Below are 19,524 nucleotides of genomic sequence, written 5' to 3'. Positions count from 1 at the left end.
TTGTGTGCTAGGCAGTTGCTTTGTTTCTGTCCCAACTCTGTTCAGGGGCTCTGTTGGCCCCCTATTTCTCAGCGATACTAGGCTTTTGGCCCCATATAATCAGAGGCGAGGTGGTGGCTTGCCTCCTCATCTTTCTACTATTTGAATATATTCTCGGTCTGCCCCGGGCCTGAATTCCGGGTTTAAAAAAAAGCTCATGCAAAAAACTTTTAAATAAAGATGACAAGAGAGGAGTTATTATTTCTCTAAAATATATGTATTCCTCACAAAAAAAACCACTTAAGATCAGATGATACGCAAACAAGACACGGACAAGGACCGACACTACTGATAAAGGAGTCCTACAAAACAGCAAGACCCAACGGTCAAATTTACAAAAGCAAGAACAGATGACCGTTGTAAATACTTTAATTCAAAAATATCATTACTCGTTGTTGGTGCTTTTGATGGTTTCACTTTGAGACAGGATAAACCCTAATTTGATCCACCACAGGCCCGCAAAGAGACCCAGGGTCATCAATCCTTGTGTGGTAAAAAGAACTGAAAAATGTAATCCTTGTTCTTGGACCCATGGCTTTGAACTTGAGAGTGGCATATTTGAATCCACCTTTTCCTTTGGACAGGAAGGGAACTTTTACAGTGCCATTAGCAGCGAAAACCTCCACCATCATGGATCCATGGCACCCATTTTTTGCATCTCCAACTACAAAGGTTAGGTTGTAGAATTGGTTGGCAACTGTCCTTATGACTTGGGCAATTGCACTCTCTCTCCCTGCGACTAATTCAACTGCAGCGAGCTCGAATGGGACAGAGAAATGCTGCGAGTCAATGTATCTTACGGCTTTCAGTGATTCCACAATCCAACCGGGGAGCGGTGAGGTGGAATCAAGCTGCTTAGGAGGGAGGAGGACACCAGAGGTGGTGTTTTTGAGTAAATGGGGACCTTGTTCAAAGCCACCATTCTTTACCAGATTACCTGTCAAATAGAAAGAAGATCGATGAAATTTAGATTTTAGAGGGTTATGAAGATTCAGAACTCAAGTTTTACTACCAACAGGTTACACCGAGATGATTCCCAACTCCAAATGGGTCTATAGTTTGATTCAAAACTTCTCACTTCTCATCAGGAAAAACATATCCATGAAAATTTAAAACATACATTTTGTTTCGGTCCTGTTTCTTTTGGATTTTGAGAACTGATTGTCAGTACAAAACTGATTATTTGACTCAAATTTAAACGTAAATTTGAGTCAAATAATCAGTTTTGTACTGACAATCAGTCCTCAAAATCCAAACAAAACAGGACCTTCAGCAAAGACCAGCATATTAAGTTAATCAGTGGTAGCTTTGGGATAAAAATCATATTGGACAAGAGGGAAAGAACTTACAAAAAGCTCAACTCAACTCAACTCAACTAAGCCTTTGTCCCAAACTGGTTGGGGTCGGCTAAAGAACTTATAAAAGCTGAGCTGCTAAACAACAGGCAGAAGTATGCCTATTGTTATTTTGTGCACTGAAGCAGGGGTCAAATACATATAGTTCTTGTTTAAAGGATAGTTATTTAGTGGATAAGAACTTAAAATCACTGGATCAAATTAGGTGTATAAAAAAGATAAAAAATAAGAACAGAATGCAGAGGAAAACGGAGTACTAGACAATAAGAACAGTAAAAAACAGAAGTGACTAGGCAGTATATAGAGAGCCCAGATCACAGATTAGCAAATCAATCAAAACCCTAAAGCAAAATCAACCAGAATACATATATGAGCTAAAAAAGGTGGAAAAAAAGAACAGAAACGAACAAAAAAAAATACAGGGCAATAAAGAAATTACAGCACAACGAACATTAAGGATTAGCGAAACTGTTGATGTATTATGTATAAATGATTAAATAAGACCAACTCTAACAGCTTAAGCTTTTGGAGAAATTGGTTGTTTCACATCGTATCAGAGCTATTGCCTCACGACAAAATCCACGTGTACGGCCAACCCAAAAAAATAGGGGCCACAAATGAGGGGGAGTTTTGAAGTACAAATGATTAAATAACACCAGCTCTAACAGCTTAAGCTTTTGGAGTAATTGGTTGTTTCACAGTAAATAGAAAGCTTATAGATCATGGATTAGTGAATGAATCAAGACACAGAAGCAAATCTACCAGGAATACATGTATAAACTAAAAAGGTGGAAGGGGAAACAAAAACAAAGAAATATAATCTCTCTAGTATACCTCTTGTGGGCAATTGAGGGAACAACTCTTTAATAGCCACTGCATCCAAGAGAGGCCCACATGCAGGATCTTCTTGAACACCTATATTGTGGAATATCACTGTAGCAATCCCTGATTTTGCCCTGAATCCCCATGCATATGTATCCCCTCCATTACTACTATAGAGGGTCTGCAAAGCGAGGTCACCAGAGAGAGGAGGAACAGACACTCTTAAAACCTCATCTTGGGCACATGTTCTTGAAGAGCCAAAGGTCAGTGAATAGAGGGAACCTGCTTTAACAGGTATTGATTGGGAGATGGAGGCCTCGTTCCCAAGCCTTACGGCGTGGACCCCATGAGCTACGGCGAAGAACATGCCGCCTGGTTGGGGCCCACCTGATATATACTCAACCATGCCATGGATTTCCCAATTGGGCAGTGCATGTTTGCCTTTGATGACTGTTTTGTTCAGATGGGAGGGATGTGGGGGTTGTTCAAAGTCACCATTGGGGAGTAATCCTGGAAAAGAGAAAATGAGAGAAAGATATTAATGTGAAAAATGAAATAAAGATGGAGGATTGCAATTGGGTTTCTGGTACTAGAAAGGAAACCTATTTGAGAATTAGAACTAAAATGTAATCTAAGAACACTTTCCATGAAAGCAAAGCTGTCTTCAATATATTTTCACTACAAAGCATTAATCTAACAGATCAAGTGAATTAACAACATAAAGCAAAACCAAGAAACCAGCAAATCAGTGGCATGTTTTATATATGACTTAATCTGGAACAGGAATAAATGGGGATATATTGATCAAGCACTAATTAAAAAAAAGAAACAAAACCCACTACAAGAAGCTTAAACATGTTCCAGATCACACTGTAACCATGTATTTAAGGAGACACATGGAACATCACTAACACACCTAAAACCCTAAAACCTTCATTATAGGGCAGTGATATCCCCCCCCCCCCCCAAAAAAAAAAAAAAAAACCACTTTCATCATAGATCATCGAACAAAATCTAAGGTTACAGGTTCAAATAAAGGAAAATCTTGAAACACATACACCAAACTCGTTAAAAAAGAGTCAGAAGCTTAAGCTAAAGCACAATCCATTTCAGAGCCCTCAAAATAAAAATGAAAAGAAGGATCCACACAAATTTCTTCAAATAGAAAAAGAAAAGAAAGCAATAGAGTTTATACATTCACAGAACAAATGAACAGAAAAAGAAAAAGCACATACCCAACTCACCAAAAACAACTTATAACACCAAAATCCTCAAAACAAACAGAAAAAGATATAACAAAGGAAAAATACTATCAACAGCTAAATCACCAAAGACCTCCCAAACAAATAGATGAGAAAAAATAAATACATTTTGGGATGATTATTACCATCAAGAATAGCAGAGAAAGCAGGAGTAGTGAGAAAGAAGAGGAGGAAAAAGTGGGTGAGTGACATTTTTCTTCCTTGAATATTGAAACCAAGAGGAAGAGGAAAAAGCTACTTTGAAATTGAATAAGGAGAGGAGTTGCTGAGTGTATTTATAGCAGAAGCAGAGTACCCATTACTGATTACTGAAGTATGCAGAGAGAACTGTCGTTTGTGTCTGTTTTTTCCAGTTTCCATTTACTTTTCCCCACAATTCATGCTATATTTCATGTGCCTTAATTTATTCAAATCAAACACCATTGGTCGGCGTGATTTGCTCGTTTGTTGTGAACTTTTTAAACGAGAACCGGTCACCTCATAAATAAGAGTTATTCTCTTATTATGCTCTTTTTCTTCCATGGGCCATTCCCCTCTAGTGTATTCTGACTCCACTCTTTACACTACAAGGTGGTGGACCACGGGAAAATGGGGGCGAATAGAGGAAGGGAATAAGAACTTATGGTTTGAGATGCACATAGAGGCCATTAACATGAGATCAGCATAATCTAGACCGTTCATCTAGCAACCCCATCTCTTGCATAGAAGATTAGAAGTCATTTTGTGGATAATCCTAACCAGCCAATTAGTAACCCCATTTCAACGATTGAATCTGGACGGTTGCTCTTATCATTAAAGTGCCCGTTACAAACCCTCCAAGCATGGTAGGAATATTTGGTCAAAGTAGGTTTACCCTATGACCTCTAGTGGTGGGGCCCATTAGGTAACTCCAAATCTTCTTACACGCATGTGGGGGTCCGACCACACCTATCTTTTGCTTTTCTTTCCTAAAAATCAAGCCATTCTTAAACCCACAAACAAAAGGGTCTTGAGAGTTGAGACAGAATAGCTGCCTCAGATGAATTAAACCAATAAGACAAAATCTGCTACTATGTGGCTCTTCTCTCTTGAAATAGTGAGTGATCTCTGCTAAATTGTCTAGCACCTGATGATCTAAACTATTCGTTTAGGTCATGCCCCAAAGATCATCACCATAAGATGATCCTAGCCCTCCAATCTGTAGAGGTTTCTATAATGTGTCCTCCCTCTCCAGAAAGGAGGGTTATGATCATCCTTTTGGGCCACAACAAACCAATGGTTTGGATTATCAAATAATGTGGGCCCTATTGTATTATTTTAAAGACTTTGCATGTATTTGCTAACACCATATAAAAACGCCACTTTTCCAGAAATTCAAAATTTCAAGCAATATATCAAGCAAAAAATAGGGATTTGCTAGCGTCCAGCACAGAAGGCATTTCTCGGATGGGCTGTTGCATGTGAGAGTAGCCACCTCATGAATGAAGACAAAGTCTGCTGAAAAGTGAGCTTCTGCGGCTGCTCTCACATCCAACAGCCCATCCGAGAAATGCCTTCTGCGATGGACCGCTAGCAAATCCAATATATATACAGTTTTTTAGATAAAATGTTATTAAAAATAAGGGATTTGCTGAGGACTTTTGAAGAAAGGCATTTCATGGCTGGCTGTTGCATGAGAGATAAATTAAATGAATAAGACAAAATCTGCTGAAAAGTGAGCCCATATAGCTGCTCTCTCATGCAACAGCCAGCTGCAAAATGCCTTTTTGCAAAAGTCCCTAGCAAATCCTTTAAAATAAAATGATAGATCTCGAAATTATTTCCCAGTCTGCATATGGGCATGTTAGGCCATACAGAACAAATCAGCCACTTGTGTTTTGTCACCTCTTAATTGGGGCCCACTAACATGGGAGCACATGAAGGGTACGAGAGCGTACGAAGATCGTTCACATGCTACTGCACAACAAAGCCAACATGTAACGAGATTTTGTTATTTGACACGAACGTCATTTGTCTTCATCCACCAATAATCCCCATTATTTATAGGCCGTTTATTTTGTATTTTATTTTAAATTAAAAATTGAAACCAATAAATTATCTAAGATAATTTTATCTTTTTTTTTTTTTTTTTTTTTGGTAACGAAGGGTGTCCCCACCCCCTTTGGGGATAGGACTATTTCCCTACGGATGCGCGCAATCACCAGGAAACCACGCGCATCGGGTAAGCAAGGGGGGATTCAAACGCTCATCACTGGGGAGCAAACCCATGACTTTACGCCAAAGAGCCACACCCCTTTAACTCTAAAATCTGCATTTTTTACTAACAGAGTTAGGGTGTGTTTAGCGTAACATTTGAAATAGCGTTTAAAACGGCGTTTTCATGTGTGGTTGGCGAGATCAAAACGGCGTTTTAAACGGCAAACGGAGGTATTGTGTGTTTAGTTGCAAATGCCCTAAAACGGAGTTTTAGTGGTAAAATGACCAAAAAAGGCATTGTTCGGTTGGCCTCAATGTAACTCTCTCATTAGGCCCAATATTAAAAGGTCATTAGGATCTCATTTAAACACTATTAAAATTAAATATCATTGCCAAAAAAATAAATGGCTATACCTTTGGGGTTCTTCTCTTTCTTCTTCTCAACAGCCGAATTTGTCGGATTTGTCGGACGAGTGGAGGCGCTGAGGCAGTGAGGCGTGAGAGGGTTTGCAATTTTGCAAAGTAGATGAAGAAAGTAAGAAACTAGGGTTTCTTTCAATTCTTTTGTCTTTAGAAAATCAAAATTAAGAGATCATATAATGATATCAGCAGCCCCTTGTTTTGAATTAAATATTAACAATTTAACAAATTTGTGTCCTCAAGAATGATATTAACACCCCCACTTTTTTGGTATTTGACGTAACGCATAAAATTGCGCGCATATACGTAAAAATGGGTTTGGTGAGGGCAAACATGTAAAAACCCACAGCCTAAAAACTCCATTCAAAACGGCGTTTTGCAAACGGACCTCCCCCCTCCGTTTGCAAAACACCGTTTTGAGGGTTCAAAACGGTGTTTCAAACGGTGGCTGCGGACCCAAACACTCCCAAACAGCCGTTTGGCCCCAAAACGGTGTTTCCAACGCCAAACGGTGTTTTGAACGGTACGCCAAACACGCACTTAACTATAAAAGCCGATAGCTTATTAGGCAATTTATCAGTTTTCTATGCCTATATAATAAACAAAAAGATTTGGTTTGATGCAAACCTAGATTTCTCTCTAGATTTTAAGAAAACGAGAATTTGTGAGGAGAAGATTTTGTTAGGTCTGAGTTGGTGATATTTGATAGCATATCAACAATAAAAATAAATAAAGAAGTACAGGAGCATATCTTCTTGCTTTTTTATTTTTTTATTTTTTTTTTGGATAGAGGGAGTCCTAAGCCCTTTACCTGGAGACAATAAAGACGTAATAGAAATATTTTAGTAAGTTAAATCATGCGAGTTCAATACTTTAATTATGGCAGTAAGATGGTAATAAGAAACCGTAGCATTTATTAAGTGAGGGTTGCCGAGACAAATGTCCCATTCGGTAACCATTGATCTTGTACGGGCCATCTCTTAAGCCCATTCCTATTATTGCGGTTACACGCAAAATAAATAGTCCGACATGGGATAAGTGAAACAGATGTGGATGGGTTGTTATAAGGAAATGGGCACCGACCCTACAATGGCTTTTAGAAGTGGGTTTTACCCGGTTAGATTCCCTACAAATTGTACCAGGGTCCGAGGGCGGAAATCTTCCTCAGGGAAGATCTCGAAAACCCCAGTGTAGTAGCTCGTGGTTCCCATGTTGCTGCCGCATGAAAAGGTGAGATTGTCCTTGTCCACGTTGCTTCCGCGTGGAGGGGGAGATTTTTGGGGTTCCACGCAAGATAAGTGAAATGGATGGGAATGGGTTATAAGAGAATGGGCACCTGCCTGGCAAGGTTATAGGGGCTTCCGCGTCATTTTATTATCAAATTATTTATAACATTCAACCGGTTGCACGAATTTAAAGATTGGGTTGCCCCACCATATTAATTAAAACTTTATGTGAAATTCTTTAACTATTTAAACTAGTAATATAGCACGCCGCTATGGGCGCACATGCAAGACAAAAGGATTGTTTGTTACAGAAGGAGGCGTTTCTTTGGGAGTGATTTCCGGTATCCGATGTCACCACAATCAACCAGTCTCTCTGCCCGGTCAAAACGGGTATTTTAAAATTCATCTGGTTTTATGAAAATTTAACCCTTGCTAAAAGGTATTTTAGTCATTTTATACTGTCATTTTTATTTTATTTTATAATATAGGGTATCCCTACACCAATTTTTAGGGCAGAACTATTCCCTAGGGATGTGTACAATCACACGTAAACCATGTGCATCAGATAAGCTTGGAGAGATTTGAACTCGCGAGCATACCCATGGCTTTGCCTTTAATCCAAAGAGCCACACCAGTTTGGGTTTGTTAAAGTATAAAAGATAAATAACGCCTTTCTCCAGCAGCTTAAGCTTTTGGAGAAGTTGGTAAGTTAACATGGTATCAAAGCCAAAGGTCTCGAGTTCAAACCTCCCGGATGGCAAAAATCCACACGTGATGGTCAGCTCAAAGTGGGACCACATGTGCCACGTGTTTGATAAGTGGGCCACACATGCGGGGGAGTGTTAAAGTATAAAAGATAAATAACGCCTTTCTCCAACAGCTTAAGCTTTTGGAGAAGTTGGTAAGTTAACAGGGTTAGTCATTTTTATTTTGAAAGTGTTTTCCTAAGAAAGGCAGGAAAACAAACAAGCAAGAAAATGTAATTTGATTGCCATTGTCGGGTGCATTCATGAGACTGAATAATTCTATTGATTTGCTCTCGCGGGCATTGACTAGTGCAAAAATAATGTTCCAAAATCCTATTGATTTGCTCTTGTCGGGTGTATGTTATAGATGAAGCTCAAGGGTAGGGGTGTTCATTATTCGGTTAAAACCGAATAACCGAACAATACCGAATTGGTTCGGTCGGTTCGGTTCGGTTTTTTTCCGTTTCGGTTCGGTTTCGGTTTTTATATTTGGCAATTCGGTTATTCGGTTTCGGTTATCTCAAAAAAAAATTCAGTTAACCGAAATAATGATAAAAATCATTATTTTTTCAAAAAAAAGTGTGATACGGGCACTCCAAAGGATGATCAAAACCGTCCATTTGATTGATCACAACTTAATTAGGTTGTGCTCCAAAAATCATTTCGATTGGATGATCCTAGCCCTCAGATCGAAACCAAGATTCTGCTTTTTTCCCACTATTCGGTTATTCGGTTTATTCGGTTATAACCGAATTTTTAATCGGTTCGGTTTCGAAAATTTTCGGTTCGGTTTCGGTTACCGAAATTTGATAACCGAAATTATTTCGGTTATCAAATTTCGGTTATTTCGGTTCGGTTATAACCGAATAACCACCCCTACTCAAGGGTGCTATCCATAAGTGCACAGTTTTTTTATCAGACTTTTGGACCGGAGGGGGGAAGACCAAGACACCAGGAAAAGCTTACAGTTTAGAACAACATATTCAACATTACTAAGCCAAAGAATGCAGAGATGGCACATTTAAACTTTTAAGTCAATCATATCATATTATATTCACGCTAAATAAATATTGCTTGTTTCTTTATAAATGGGGGTAACAGGGTTTTATCTTTCTTTTTCTTGTATCTTGTTAGGTTAAGCAAGGTTTCTAATTCTATGTCTTCTTGAAACTAATTTTTCTTATTAATAATTCCTAGATAAATTCGGGATTAAAAAAGAGTCAATCATATGCCTTTTCATATATAAGATCCATCTGATAAACATTTAAAATTATTTGTTCTCATCGGACAGTACAAATGAGCAAAGTAATAATGTCTTCATCGACTCTCATCTAAGATGCCCACTAAACATTTCTCCAGTAAGAATTCAGCATTTACCCAGGCATGGTATTTATCTAGAATGAAGTTGAAGGAACTTAGGATCTCATTCGCATCAATATAAATCATAGATTTGATATAGAATTGAAAAAAAAAAAAAAAAACCTTAAAAGAGTCATATTTTTTTCAGAAAAGAAAGAAAGAAAAAAGAATTGAAAGAAATTTGCTTGGAAAACAGAAGTTTACGAAATTGAGTCCAACAGAAAGTTTCGCTCTTACGGATCTGCACGAAGAGAAAAAGACATTGAAACAAACAGAAGGAAACATTATACCAGAGCTTGATAAAGGATACTGAATAAAGAGGTGCAGTCTTTTCCCGCCGCCTTCATTAGCATATCGACACCTGAGAAAGATAGATGATGCAATTTTTTAAGCATACCATTTATCCTTATAAACCAAATGAGACATAATAAATTCTTAGATTAGGTCAAATCCAGAGAATAATCAAGACATATATAATTGTCATGCAAATCAATGAAAAGTAGATTATCCATTGTTGGAATGAGCCACAAGAGAAGCAACTAACATGGAAGGATTTTCAATGATGCCTCCAATTCTTGATCTCTCCAGATTTCCTAACCTTGAAAGATCAAAATTAAATTTTATCACATCAACCTTGTCCAAGTATGCTCTGGTATTGGTGGGTTGTTAAGGAATGATAAGGGGGATGTCATTTGGGCATTCAGTGGGCCAATAAGAGTGGCAGATTCAAACGAGGCGGAAGTTCGAGCCGTCCACCAAGGAATTTGTTTCTCGCAAAGCGTAGACTTGAATAGGGTGGTGGTAGAGGGAGACTCGCTCAATGTCATAAGATGGCTAAGAAAATTGCATACGGTAGCTTGGAGATTTGCAACATTCTTTGATGAGATTCAAGATAGGGTGGGATCCTCTTCGATATCTTTCAATCATATAAGGTGGACAGCAAACGGAGAGGCGGATAAGCTTGCTAGAGATGGGGTTCATTGGGAGAGAGTGGAGTTTTTCGACTTCCTTCCTCCATAATTGCAAGCTTTGTTTTTCTTTATTTCATCTGTATTGTTTCGGCTCGTTGCCCCTTTATTTGTATCTTTTTAAGACCCCCTCGGTCTTCGTTTTATTAATGAATTTATCCTTACCATTCCAAAAAACAATTATCACATCAACTAGAGGGAAATGGCCAGCACTCTTACTAGGAAAAGAAATATGGGTGCAGAAGGAGACATCCGACAATCTTCACAAGGTGGGACTTTATATTAGTTTTAAGTAGGTCCTGAAAAAAATAAACGAATCTCATATTTAGATTTCCAATTTGAAGTCGGTTCTGTGCTTCTAATTCTATTTAGGAGCATTTCGTCAGAAAGTTATTTTTTTCTGATGTTTTCTATGGTTGAGAACTTGAGATTAGAAAATGAATTGATGATGTTTCGAAATCACAGCTATGAAAACCAAAACTTAATGGTGTGAGTGCGACATTACTATCTGTATGGGTTTAATTGTAGAATGTCTCCCAACCCATGAAGCTTGGCTTCTAAGACATTAACAATGACCAATGGTTTCTGGCGTTCATAGTGATACAAGATTTTGTTTTTATTTGCCTTTCTCTTTTATCTTTTTGTCAGCTGTAGAATTAGGGACCGGCATTAGAGTTGGAAAACCTTATCTGGTGGTTCAAAATTAGTAACATTTGGTTACAGAAAATGTCTAAAAGATTTTTTTTTTTTTTGAAAGTTGACATATTTTATTAATATTAAGGTAGCATTCGGGACCAGGAGTCCCATCCTGCAATACAAAATATTAAAGAGCACTGGCACGGGCATACCCGAAACCAGTTAGAGTGTACAGCGCATCAAGTCATAATACAGTCACCCATCACCTCCTCTTTTCTTCCTTACATCAGCAAGCTTTCTTTACAAAATTGATAGGATTCCTTGTATACCTTTACCTGGGCCTTTCTAACCGAGACCAATCTGAAATTCTAAAAACCTAAAAAAAGACGAGAAACTCTAAGAGAAAATATAGGAAGGCAAGAGTATCCAGAAAGGAAGTCTAAGCGAAAGACAGAGTCTCTCAAGCCAAGACTATTGGGAATTGTATACTTCCGGATATAGACAAGTATTCCCCTTCGCTAATGAAAAATAAAAGGTATCTTGGATAATCATCAATAGAATCACCAACTTAAATAATGACCCTTTCAGGGATTCCCCCAACTGTCAAACCATCGACCTTTGAGGTTGAAACCATCAACATATCATTCCAAATTCTTGATTCCAGCTTCCAAATTTCCTACAACCAATTTCCTCCCCAGCTGACTCTATATAAATGAAGATTGAAGCTAAACTGAATAGGTTTATACACTACTCTTCAATTTCCAGTTTTTCTTTAGTTGAGATCATTAGAAGACAATCCATACTCCCTAAAGACTATATCACTACACTTCTCAACTTGTGACCTTTAATTTTGTAATCCAACTGTTGATTCAGCCTCTTTAACTATTTCTGCTGTCTCATTGACGTCTCTAGATTGTATGGTTCGGAACATTTCTCTAGTTTTTCCTAGGTTTCCTTGATAGGACATTCCAAGTGCGTCACTCATTACTAGGAACTCATTAAAACCTTCCAATTCTGGGTGCCTAGGTTCTTCCTCATCATTTGATACCAAACTTCCTTTCCCTTTATCTCGCCTACCTGATTCACTCGGCTGCACTAATTGAACTTGTCCCACCTCAAGGCTGCCTAACCCGAAACCCTGTTCATCTGCATCCGTAGACCCAAGCATAGATTCCAAATTGACAATCGCCAAATGTTTCTCCTCCTCCCATAAACGCCTTCTTGTTTGTCTTTCTTTTTCTAGGAGCTTGTTAAAGATGGGCAAGTGGCGGAGGGGCGTATGAAGCTCCTCTTCACTATTCAGGGAGTCCTGGGAGGGGGGGACCCTCCACACTTTGAAGTGCTGCCCACTCTTTTAGCCATTGTTTTTTAAGAGGAGATATCAGCACCTCACAAGGAGTGGGAGATTCCTTCCTTGCCAATTTTTCATTATACTTCAGAGATTTAAGTAGAGCCAGGTCTTCGACCATCATGGAGTTGTCTCCCCTCCCTGCTAGACCAAAGTCTTTAGAGCATGCCTCTCCGAGTATACTCGAAGTAGTTGAGGCTGGCAAAATTCTCAATTCATGGAGACTTTCTGAATGAGGTTTTTTCTTCCTACTCCCCTTTTTTAAGTGCACACATTTAATTCTCCTCCCCAGCGTTGAAAGGCCCCACGAGTGGCGAGGTGGGAGGCATTCAGCCCAGGGCCACTTTTAATTTTGCGTTTACGCGCACATGTCTAAAAGATTAATTGACCCTTCACAAACACAAATGCTGGGATAGGTCTGAGTTCTGATCCTTCATATATTTCTTTATTCCGAAGTGGTGCAGACAAATGAATAACTGCTCCAGCATGTCATAGATTACAATTTAATCATTTAAAAAGGATTCATAAGAATTATGTGCATACCTCCAGGGTGAAATTTCATGTATGGTGAAATATTGTAGACACGGCCCTTCAAAACTGTCCAAATTGATCCTTCTGTTTTGTGTTGCTTAACTTCATCCATAGATATGAGCCTCCTATTTGACTGTCCCTTTAGTCCTGAAGCAATCAATGCATCAGACCCATCAGCAAATGCTAACTGGTATTTCATCCAAAGAAACGTATAACAGGAGCGTACTGTAATTTTAATGACTCAAATTAGCGTAAGAATTGAAAACAAAGTAGGGCATAATAAAACAAAGAAAAATAACTAACCTTAATCTTTTAGATTCCTTTACTCAATAAAGCTGACGCATAGAGAACCATAGCTTGCATATAAGTAAATAGTTTTGGATGCAAACCATATTAAGGTCAAGTCTGTAACTGGTGGAATGTAACACGGAACCATGTTTTTGGAAAAATTTTGCATGGTCATGCCTATGGGCCAACATTGACTATAGGCAGAGTTGAATAAGAAGGTTTCTGTTTTCGCAATGCTTAGAGCTAGGGTCCATCAAGAGTCCATTAGCATGAACATACTTTTCCTTTTATTATGTTTTTAAAAGTTCTCTTGCTGACCTAGATAAAGAAGAAGTCCTGTAACAACCACATGTACTTTCTCATTGGCATTACACTCAAAGAAAAGGTTGATCAACCACAAGTTTTTTGACCCTGTAATTCTATGATGTATAAAGAGGTCATGTTTCTCTACGAATTTGCAAGTCATAAATCCCACCATTTTTAACTTAAAATTTATAATAAAGGAAAGGAGAACCATAGAATCACATCAAGGGAGGGGAAGTAACCTCCAACAACAAACCGATGTCCTTAACATCATTCTTCAAGAAGGGAGACAACAATATCATTAGCCTCTTAATACGCGATTAAAGAGAAATTTTGTCACTCGAATTTCATCATGAAAAGAAGGAATGAAGGATAATCTTCAAAGCATGGTTCCTTTGATAAGGCCCATTTTGTCACACTATAAGGGGACCGGATAAAGATGAGGAAAAGATTCTTAACCTGTGTTAGTAGAATTCAAAAAAATATGGATGGAATATAGTGAGTGTCGCAATGAATCCTTGGAATGTCAAATCAGACACGTGTTCGACACAGGTACTTGGCCAGTTCAAAATAATCCACATAACATAGCTATTGTTTCATTTCCCTAATCTGCACCAGGCCAGAAAAAGGTCATAAACATAAACAAAATATGTTATTATTGAACCCCCTTTTTTTTTAAACATGCAGCTAAAACAATATGAGAAGAACGAGATCTTTTGCGTTCATCAACCTGCTTTCACTCGGGCTAAAAAATAGCCTAACGAACATCCGAATAATAAAAAGAAACCAGTAGTCTAAACCCTAAATACTGCAAACCCAGGGTTAACCTCCATTATCTAAAAAAGTGTTTAAAAGTGTTGTTGGATGCATAGGCAAGTATTAGTTTTAAAAGCATAGAGAATGACATATGGTTTATTCCAGTTGGACACAAAAGATATAAAACTTCAAGAAATTTCACAAAAAAGTGTGGCATGATTCAAATAGAAAAAAGGAACAGCATGAAGATATGAAATACAACCCAAAATGGGTGTAACCTACAAACAAACCAATAGGCACAATTTACAACATAATGAGAGAGAAGATTTCATGATTAGATACACTGAGGAAAAAGTAAACCCATGAAAAGATTTCAGGATTAGATACAATGAGAAAAAGAAAAACCTATGAATGTAGCATTCCAGAGGAAAATCATCAATTCCAATTCTCTTTGACAACCATAGAACAATCTCAAGGTTGACTAGAAAGGAGAAACTAAAACTAGGGCCAAAACTCTGCTATGTGTTCTAAGAAATATATAAACCACCAATAACAAAGTACCCTTAAGAGAGACGTAGGACAATAGGAACCTGTGCCCATTACAGTACTACAGTTCTGCACCTATCTCATCCAACTATTCCTAGAAAGACTTCGTAAAAGACACAATACAGACAAAATTAGTTTAGATGTATCCTACATTTGTTATATTTCTATTCTTAATTCTTATGTCCTTTGTCATGTGTATGTTCTGTAAGTAAGAAAATTTAGTGCCACTTGGGACGCCCTCTCTTGTATTTTAATTACATAGAGACATTTAGCCATTGTAGAACCAGAGAGTTTGTTTTCTGGGAGAGTGCCTGAAATACAAGTCTTTATATTCAAGGTTTCACTCTCCTTTGCAAATTGACCAACATATTTCCTTTCTAGGTAATTAGTGGAGCTCAAAAACCGTCCATGGATCATGCAGACTAAAAGCGTTTAGTGATATACCGTTTACGTAAATGTCGAAATCACTCTAGTTGTAACAAATGTTTAAATCAAAATCATTAATTACTAAAAGCATTTAGTGATATACTGTGTATGTAAATATCAAAATCAACAAAATAGATAGAATATTTTGAAGTACCTGCAAGGTCAGGATGTGTCCGAGTAATCTTTAACCAATCCATTTGGCTATATCCTTTTTCAAAAGGAACCTTTGTCCGCACAATGGGTGTTTTTGTAACAACCTTCTGTTCCTGTGAACCATTAATAACATCTCGAATACTTGCTTGTCCCAACGATTCACTAGCATTGAGCTTTGGAGAGCTCATATCAACAACCTTAAAAGGAAAAGGACCGTCGGTTCTCAAGTCTTTTGGCGTGGAATTATCTAAAGCACTATCTTTTTGTAGGGAATCATTAACTTTATCAATACTGGCACCATTTGTACAATCATCTCTGATCATGATATTGCCGATGTTGGGGATGGACTTTGGGGATTCCAGATGAGTTTCAAATCTATTTGTAAGCCATCCTAAAAAAAAAAACCCGCAAAGTTCTTAACTTAAAGCATAAATTACATCAATCCACAAAATTCAGAATAGGCTACAAGCAATAATGGATATAGTATTTTGATCAGGAAAGGTTACCAAAGCAGATTGTAAAATCATTCCATGAAAAGAGAATTCGCCTTGCCTGACAAAAAGTGAAGTCACTAGCAGTAGCATCGCCCATCTCTCAATGTAGACAATTTTGTACTCCAAATTGGCCAATGTAATCCTTTCTGCCAATTGAATACTCTATCAATATAGTTGCATTCCTGTTAATATCATACAATACAATAAGGGAGAAATTCTTCGAAATGGATAAAAAAACAATTATATATGTTTACATGTAAAAAATATAAATCCTTCAAACTTAACAGTTTTTTCATATGCAAATCCCCACCAATACAAGAATTTGTACTTGCCTATTTATTCAGGCCTAAAATTCAAATAATTTCAAGTAGTTGCAAGGGCAGATATTGACACCATTGCAAACCAAATAAAATGGATCCAAAAAAAGGCCATGATTCATAGAATTCAGAATTTTGTCTTTCAATTCTAACTTTTGAGGAAGGAAAGAGGGAAAAGAAATATTATCTTTTATCACTTTTAAAAGGAAAAAATATAGGAAAATCTCGAATTTCACAAGACAACCCACTCTCGATGATAGTACCCACTAATCCTAGCGCTAGGCTACTAACAACCCCCACTACCTAATTCAATGTCCAACAGAAAAGCAAGCACTAGTTAGCCTCTATGCTCATGCCAGCGCCCCCAACCTCAATGTCGTTCGCAATTGATTTGTTGAATTTCCCCATCTCTCAGGCACAACAACCCACCACCCACCCATGTCGAGAGCCCCCATTCTACTGCCGGTGACCCTTTATGGTTTTAAACTTCCAGAAACATGTGCTGACTTCTATGGGGACCAAATTCAAGTAAGTCCGGACTCCGGACCAAAGTCCAAAGTTTGATCTGTTGCATGCCCCAGCCCGAAGTCCAAAGTTTGATTCCTTGCATGCATTCATGTCTCATGTTTTAATTTCTAAGAATTAGATTATTTCAGGGTTCAATTCAATATCTTTTGGTCTATTTTTAAAAAAAATCTATAAAGATCGGCAATAAAAGAATAATAAAAATATTAAATAAAAAAAAAACAAGAAATACACAAATTGATTTGAAAGGAAACATACTCAATCCTCTCTGGCTCAAATTAGCCTTCACCTCCAACAATCAGCTTACAGACCTTCTGCTTTAACTAGTCCAATGCCTGAAAACACAAACTTAAAAAAAAAAGAATTTAACATTTTTTTTCTCTGCACAAGTGAAAATTGGGAAAATATGAGAAATTTGGGAAAATGAAGAGCTAAGAGTTTGTTGGGGGGGGGGGGAGACTGCTGCCTGTGCTATCTAAGATTTGGATAATCTACACTGAGTTTAACTATGCTAATGAACATTGCAAGTAAACCATAGAAAACAGATACAAGCACACCATGACGCGCATTATTATGAGAAAGCATTTTTCAACTGGATATTATCCATAAACAAAAGCTTGATGATGGATTTTATTTTAGACAAGAAACCAATCTTAAATTCTTCTACAAATAAAACAATCTTGCTGACATGAAATTCATCCATATGGAAGCCCAAGCAAACCATGACGCGCATTATTATGAGAAAGCATTCTGCAACTGGATATTACCCATGAAACAGACCACAGTCAAGGTGGGATTGTCTTCGATCCTAACGTCTCTACTCAACCAACTAATGGCCTTAGAAAGGCTTCCAACATTGCAAATGGCCTCGATGTTGTCAGGTTTTGACCTGCCTAAACCGACTTATGTCGCCAAAAAATATAAAACAGACCACATCCCACAGTCAAACCTGCTCTTCGATCCATCTCATGATCTTATCCAGATTCTGGAATTTCCCCGTCAACATATGGAACCCAAATCCCAAGAAAACTAAAAAAATCTAATCTGGGTATCCTAGAATCAACATATAGTAATCCTAAATTTCAAATTGCCTTACATATTGTCAACAATTCGAACTAAAAAGCCCTAATTTTCCCTAGAAAATATCTAGAAATGATGCCAAAGAACCCAAGGTGCCCTACAATATATCAGAAAGGGTAATCAGAAGCCCCAACAAGAAATGGTCACAAAAAACCCAAACTTCCATAGAAAAAATAGCCATAAGCATTAAACCCATCGTAGTGAACCAAAGCCTATCACTTGCTTAAGCTATAATAGATCCCTTGGAACAGTAATTTATCCTATAATCCTTCTCAACATTAGCATACCAGCTCAAATTCCCTTCAGTACCTCACCAATCAAAGCCTAATTAAACAATACGGATAAGAAAGAAAAAGCTTGTAGTGTCTTTATCAAGGAACAGATCCTGACAAAAAAAAAGATACAAAAAGGGAGCCGAGAAACGAATTCGACCGATCCCCTCGAGGGGGCGGCCGCAGGAAAACTAAAGGGCAGATTTATCATCTCCCAAATACAACGGATAGAAACAATCGTTAATCAAAAATCTATTACCTGGCAGAGAGGAGGAGCAACACGATTACGGAGCTCACGCCCTTCCACGGAGAGAGAGAGAGAGAGAGAGAGAGAGAGACTGTCTACAGAAGGAGTGATAAAGGCGCGACCTCGTTGTAATATAATGCGGGGCACCTAGGGCTGCAAACGAGCCGAGCCTAGCCGAACTTTAGGGTGTTCGTGCTCGGCTTGCTTAGTTTGAGCGTAGGCTCTTGTTCGTTCGTGACGAGCTTTTTACCATCGGCTCGTGTCCGGCTCACCAAATTTCAACAAAGCTTCTCGTTTAGTAAACGAACGACCCCGAGCCGAGCCGAGCCGAGCCGAGCTCGAGATTCAGCTGGGTTCGGATTCAGCTCGCTTAATAAACACCTCAAATAAATACTATTAAGTAATAAGAAAACGGTTTCAACACACGTGTAGATAAGTTATTTGCACACTAGCTTAAAATACAGTGGAGGGCACATTGTTTGGATGATCCAAACCATTCATTTGATTGACCCTCACATAGATAGGGTGTCCATAAAAAATCAGCTCCATAGGATCATCCCAACCCTATGATTTGTGGAGGTAAAATGGACATGTATAAACCTTTACAAATCTGTCCATTTTTTGCCTCAACGGTTCGAAGGGATAGGATGATCCTATGGAGCTTATTTTTTGTTGACACCCTATCTATGTGAGGGCCAATCCAATAAATGGTTTGGATCACCCAAACAATGTGGGCCTCCACTGTGTTTTAAGCTAGTGTTTAGAAACCGTTTTCTCGTAAGTAAAATCTATATGAGAAATTATATGATGGGTGGCCGTGAAAACTCGTGAAGTCGGGAAAGTATGGTACGGCCCACTCCATATGATGATCCAAACCATCCATCTGTTAGCCCAGAACTTAAATAGGTTGTGCCCCAAAAATCATTTCTATAGGATGATCTTAACCCTCTGATCTGCATATGTACTGCCTTAAAAATCATTTATGGAATCTTCTACAAATCAGAGGGTTCGGATCATCCTATGGAAATGATTTTTGGGGCACAACATATTTACGTTTTGGCCTAACAGATGGACGGTTTGGATCATCATATGGAGTGGGTTGTACCATACTATCCAAACTTCACGTGTTTTCACAGCCACCCGTCATATAATTTCTCTCTCTCCCTCTCTCTCTCTCTCTCTCTCTCTCTCTCTCTCTATATATATATATATATATATATATATATATAT

The 19,524-nt window shown here is 38.1% G+C and overlaps 2 protein-coding genes across 12 annotated transcripts; both read right to left on the bottom strand.

The window, feature by feature from the left end:
• Window positions 1–207: 207 nt before the first annotated feature.
• On the bottom strand, window positions 208–3,793 carry LOC143848754 (protein TEEBE-like). 2 transcript variants are annotated; one of them, XM_077357801.1, is made up of 3 exons: window positions 3,774–3,793; window positions 2,229–2,726; window positions 208–976 (listed from the first exon to the last, which is right to left on the bottom strand). In XM_077357801.1, exons 1-3 carry the CDS (start codon window positions 3,775–3,777, stop codon window positions 453–455), a joined length of 1,026 nt encoding a protein of 341 aa, XP_077213916.1. In that variant the 5' UTR covers window positions 3,778–3,793; the 3' UTR covers window positions 208–452. The 2 variants fall into 2 exon arrangements, with proteins under 2 accessions (XP_077213916.1, XP_077213909.1); XM_077357794.1 differs by lacking the exon at window positions 3,774–3,793 and adding an exon at window positions 3,604–3,761.
• Window positions 3,794–7,272: 3,479 nt separating this feature from the next.
• LOC143848708 (cytochrome b5 domain-containing protein RLF-like) lies at window positions 7,273–18,436 on the bottom strand. 10 transcript variants are annotated; one of them, XM_077357780.1, is made up of 7 exons: window positions 18,307–18,392; window positions 16,954–17,030; window positions 15,866–16,035; window positions 15,361–15,750; window positions 12,900–13,034; window positions 9,695–9,765; window positions 7,273–7,409 (listed from the first exon to the last, which is right to left on the bottom strand). In XM_077357780.1, the coding sequence occupies exons 3-7, from the start codon at window positions 15,948–15,950 to the stop codon at window positions 7,392–7,394; spliced, it is 699 nt and encodes a 232-aa protein (XP_077213895.1). In that variant the 5' UTR covers window positions 15,951–16,035; window positions 16,954–17,030; window positions 18,307–18,392; the 3' UTR covers window positions 7,273–7,391. The 10 variants fall into 10 exon arrangements, with proteins under 10 accessions (XP_077213895.1, XP_077213845.1, XP_077213829.1 ...); XM_077357730.1 differs by lacking the exon at window positions 7,273–7,409 and adding an exon at window positions 9,255–9,439 and having other exon boundaries at window positions 9,715–9,765; window positions 15,866–15,999; window positions 16,954–17,043; window positions 18,307–18,431; XM_077357714.1 differs by lacking the exon at window positions 7,273–7,409 and adding an exon at window positions 9,255–9,439 and having other exon boundaries at window positions 9,715–9,765; window positions 16,954–17,043; window positions 18,307–18,430.
• Between the last annotated feature and the right edge of the window lie 1,088 nt (window positions 18,437–19,524).

The sequence above is a fragment of the Tasmannia lanceolata genome, unplaced genomic scaffold, assembly GCF_043159265.1.
Source record: "Tasmannia lanceolata isolate RefF3 unplaced genomic scaffold, GAP_Taslan_0.1 ptg000003l, whole genome shotgun sequence".
Lineage (NCBI taxonomy): Eukaryota > Viridiplantae > Streptophyta > Magnoliopsida > Canellales > Winteraceae > Tasmannia > Tasmannia lanceolata.
Note: the sequence above shows the minus strand (reverse complement) of the source record. Positions and strands in the feature narration are given on the sequence as shown.